At 17.3% G+C, this 4,221-nt stretch overlaps 2 protein-coding genes across 4 annotated transcripts in view; one reads left to right on the forward strand and one right to left on the reverse strand.

Annotated features, from left to right (window-relative positions):
* LOC102673089 (calcium-binding mitochondrial carrier protein SCaMC-2) overlaps positions 1–4,221 on the forward strand; it is an 18,012-nt gene that overhangs the window by 5,535 nt on the left and 8,256 nt on the right. The window contains exon 1 of one of the 3 annotated variants that reach the window (XM_031514641.1): positions 1,130–1,552. The exons of the other annotated variants lie outside the window; for them this stretch is intronic. Within the exon in view, the coding sequence (XP_031370501.1) occupies positions 1,448–1,552 (105 nt within the window). The 5' untranslated portion in view covers positions 1,130–1,447. Of the gene's footprint in view, positions 1–1,129; positions 1,553–4,221 lie in introns of those variants that run through there. 3 annotated transcript variants of the gene reach the window in all.
* LOC102673488 (SLIT and NTRK-like protein 1) overlaps positions 627–4,221 on the reverse strand; it is an 18,018-nt gene continuing 14,423 nt past the window's right edge. The window contains exon 5 of the mRNA XM_006624610.2: positions 627–636. The gene's annotated coding sequence lies outside the window, so the exon portion shown is untranslated. The remainder of the gene's footprint in view (positions 637–4,221) is intronic.

Here is a 4,221-nt window from a genome sequence, read left to right on the forward strand (position 1 = left end):
AAATCACATTTTTTTTATAAAATATATATTATATATTATTGGTACATAATTATTTTTCAAAAATTAATTTTATTCATAAATTAAAAAATTTTAAGTATTTTGCTAAAATAAAATAATATTTTTGAATAAAGATTTATTTTATATTATTTTATATATATTAATTTTATATTATTTTGAATGATATCGTAGAATGACACATTTCATTATTGAATGAAGATCTATTATTCGATTTTTTATTGTTTTGGATGATATATTGTTATAGAATTTTTAATTATTCATATAATGCATGTGCTATGTTTGAAATGTTTGTGTGTGTGCGCGCGCGCGCGCGCGTGTGTGTGTGTTGTGTTGTGTTGTGTATATTGTGTGTATAGCTAGTTGTATACATATATTAATATCATAATAACATATATAATATCCATAGATCTATAGTATATATAAATATATATTTACATATATATTTTTCTACATATAAGCCATAAATATTACGTAAAAATCAATATTACATAAACAAAATTTCATTTTTATGTTTTATACTCCATCTTTTTATTTTATTTGTAAATTTATGGCTATTATTATGGCTATTATAAAAAATATTTAATTGCTCTATGTGATTATTGATATTGAATAATTCATCTTTTATGATGATTTTTATATCGAAATAAACATGAAGAGAGTCTACGTGCTTATGTCTTTTTCAAATATATTAATGTGTCAATACATAATTGCTCTAAATTGGACTATTAACAAGGAATTAAATTTTTGCAATAATATTGTGTTATTCATCATTGTTAATATATTTGAAAATAAATTTTTTAATCAAATATTTTAACAAAGATATAGAAAAAATTATTTAATTTCAAATTACAAATTTCATTCATTCGAAAATAATTTTATTAACATCATAATATAATCATAAAATTTTTTTATTCATATTTTTATGTTTTCATATATTTATTATTAATATATTGATAAAATAGTTATATAGATAATAGATTTTTCAATAATATAAATTAAGCATTAAATTATAACAAATATTTCAACAAATTATAAAACTTAATTTAATGATGAATATTGAAATTACTTTAAGAAATGTGACGCACACTGTAGATATTGCAAGAAAATAGTGGGGAAGGGGAGGGGAGATTTCTCGACTAAACGAAAGATATCTTTGTTTCAATTCTTATACTATTTCTCGATGGCACTTTTTAGTCTTGAGATTGGACTCCGAGCTCTCAAATCACTGACTAATGGCGAGGCTCGTTATATCTAATTCTCTTGTATTCGACAAGTTTTGCTTATTATTATTTATGTTTTCATATCTATTCTTATGCTTGTTTCGCGATTTTAAAAGTATTGAATCTGTTAAATTTTAGTTCAATTTTTCAGTATTAAAAGAAGAAAATTTAGTGAATATAATTCTTTATTGATTTTTACTTCCGAAATAATGTATACATTAAAAAATTCAGGATTTTTGAAACATGATTGTATTTCATCTACTTGTCCGGTCTGTGAGGAATTTCTTCAAAATTATCATGAATTATTACAAAGGGTAAGTGTTTATTCTTATCCAATAATAATATAAGTATATACCGAAATAAATAATGAATTAAAAAAATTGTTAAAACTAATTCAATGCAATTTTGATTTATCTTAAATTTTAAATATAATACTTTTAAAAAAGGAAAAAAGAAATTAAAAATATTTAATTTTGTAACAATTAATTTTTATTATTTTATATTTTTATTAAGAAACTTCATTTTACAAATTATGAAATGAATGAAGTTTCTTTTCAAAATTTCTTAAATAAGCAAATAAGAAATTTTTTGTATGTGTCTACTTATATCTATAAGAGGTTATAATTGTGTAGAGGTTATGGCTGAAAATATCACGTGGGAAATGATCAAAAAAGCGAAAATTCAATACAAATTTATTCTATCTTTTAAGATATAGTTTTGTGAAAATTAATTTAATTTTGATAAAATTTTAACAGAACATTTTTTTGCATCAAATTATTAAAACTTAACACATTTAAGAAACAGAATACTATGAATGATAATTATTAATAATTCAATGGCTTTCTCTCTATATAGAGTAAATGACAGTTAATATAACAAATTATTAATTATATGTTACATAAATATTTTATTCTTAAATATACTAAAAAAAAATATTTATAATAATTATAATAAAAATCTTTATTAAATTCTTTTAAGCATGTTTGATCTGTGTAGAAAATAAAATTTATGTTAATTACGAATGTGTCCAATATTCGTAAAATATTATATGATGATCATTAATGTTAATTCTTTTTTTTCTTTGATTTGTTTTAAATTGTTTTGCATAAACATTTCTATGTGTAACTTTACGCGGGAATTTTTATAATTCAAGAACTCATAATTATATAATTTCAATTATATAATTCATAATTTAATGATTTAATTAGAATTACAAATAATATGATAATCATTAATTATTATTTTGTTAATGAAAATTTAATTTATTACATTATTATGAATAAAGATTACAATTGTGAAAAAAATAAAAAGTTGACGAAGATCATTTCTATTACAAACTATTTTAGTTTGACAATTATTTTTATTTAGCATATATATATTATAACATCAAAATTCAAATTTTAATAATAATTACAAATGAAATAATTAAATCAAAAAATTACAATTATTCATAAAAATATTTATAATAAATGTTTAATTTTAATGTTAAATAATGTATATCTTTTTTAATTATAAAAAAGATAAATTCAAACTTTCTTTTAATAAATATATTATTTTATAAATATGTACAATTTATTTAATTAACTTGATATAATAAAATAATATTGAAAATTAAATGAAGTTATAATTTTATTATTATATTATTATAGCTATTCTTTACGTTAGTACTTAAGTATTGTGGTAATATTTAAATAATTAAATTTATAAGTAATTTATAATTAAAATAGCAATTTTAAAAGTTAAGAATTTTGATATCTTCATGGTTTTAATATTTAAGTAATTTAAGATATTAAAAATTATTTTTTATTAATAATGTATTCTGTTTTATTTTTATCTTGGATTCATTATTTTTCTTTATTATCTTCTACGTATATTGATGTTTTTTTCTATTGATAATTCAATTTTTTTCATAAAATATATTATTTTAATTTAATAATTCAAATTTGTAATGTATCTAATTATTTTTATAAATTCAAAATGCATTTTTTTTTTATTTATCTTATAATATTCAAATTAATTTTTAATACATGAATCAATAAATTTTTTATATTTATTATTTATATTATATTATTACAATATGTTTTTACAATAATGTCTATAGATATTCAAAAAAATAAAAAATATTATTCATTATAATATTTGAAGATTGAAGAATAAATATCTATTTAAATAAATAAGTATCTAATTATATTCGATAAGTATCTAAAAATTCGATTTTGTATGTTTATCATAAAAATTTCATAGTTTGATTGTAAAAAATTTTAAATCAAATTAATGTGATTTAATCATTAAATCAAATTGTGATTTATGAAAATTTAATAACATTATTGTATAACATTATTGTATATTGGATTATGTTTCAAAATTATGTTTCAGAGATATTTAAAAATATTATATAATTTTATATAATTATATTTTATATTAATACAAAATTGCATAATATTCATATGTAAAAAATTCTTATTAAAATAACAATCATTTTAAATTCTTACAAAAATGAATAACAACATTCGTATAAAAAAATAAGAAATTTACAATTTTACAATAGAATTTTACAATTCTATATTCTTTTAAATATAAAAATCGTGAAAATATACATATATATTGAGAAAAAAATTGATAATATTATAAAATAAATATATTTAATATCTCAGTATAAAGTATTGCAGCTAGTAACTGGGCAATTGTTATCCGACACTTGAGTCGGAATATCGATTTTCCTTAAGTTCTAACTGTCATTAAGTATTTCCATTTGTATTTTATAATTTAAAATAATATGATTCCGCGTATATTTTATTGCATTTCAATATGATTTTTGATAAAAAAATAAGTTAGTATAATTATTAAAAAATTTTTATTTTTAATAGAAATATAAAATAAATAATAATAAATAAATATAATAATAAGAAGTAATATTTTCACATAAAAAGAAATAGAAATTAATAGTTTGATATCGAATTTAATAGATTTTTAATTAATCTTA

This window comes from Apis dorsata, unplaced genomic scaffold, assembly GCF_000469605.1.
Source record: "Apis dorsata unplaced genomic scaffold, Apis dorsata 1.3 scaffold_1085, whole genome shotgun sequence".
Lineage (NCBI taxonomy): Eukaryota > Metazoa > Arthropoda > Insecta > Hymenoptera > Apidae > Apis > Apis dorsata.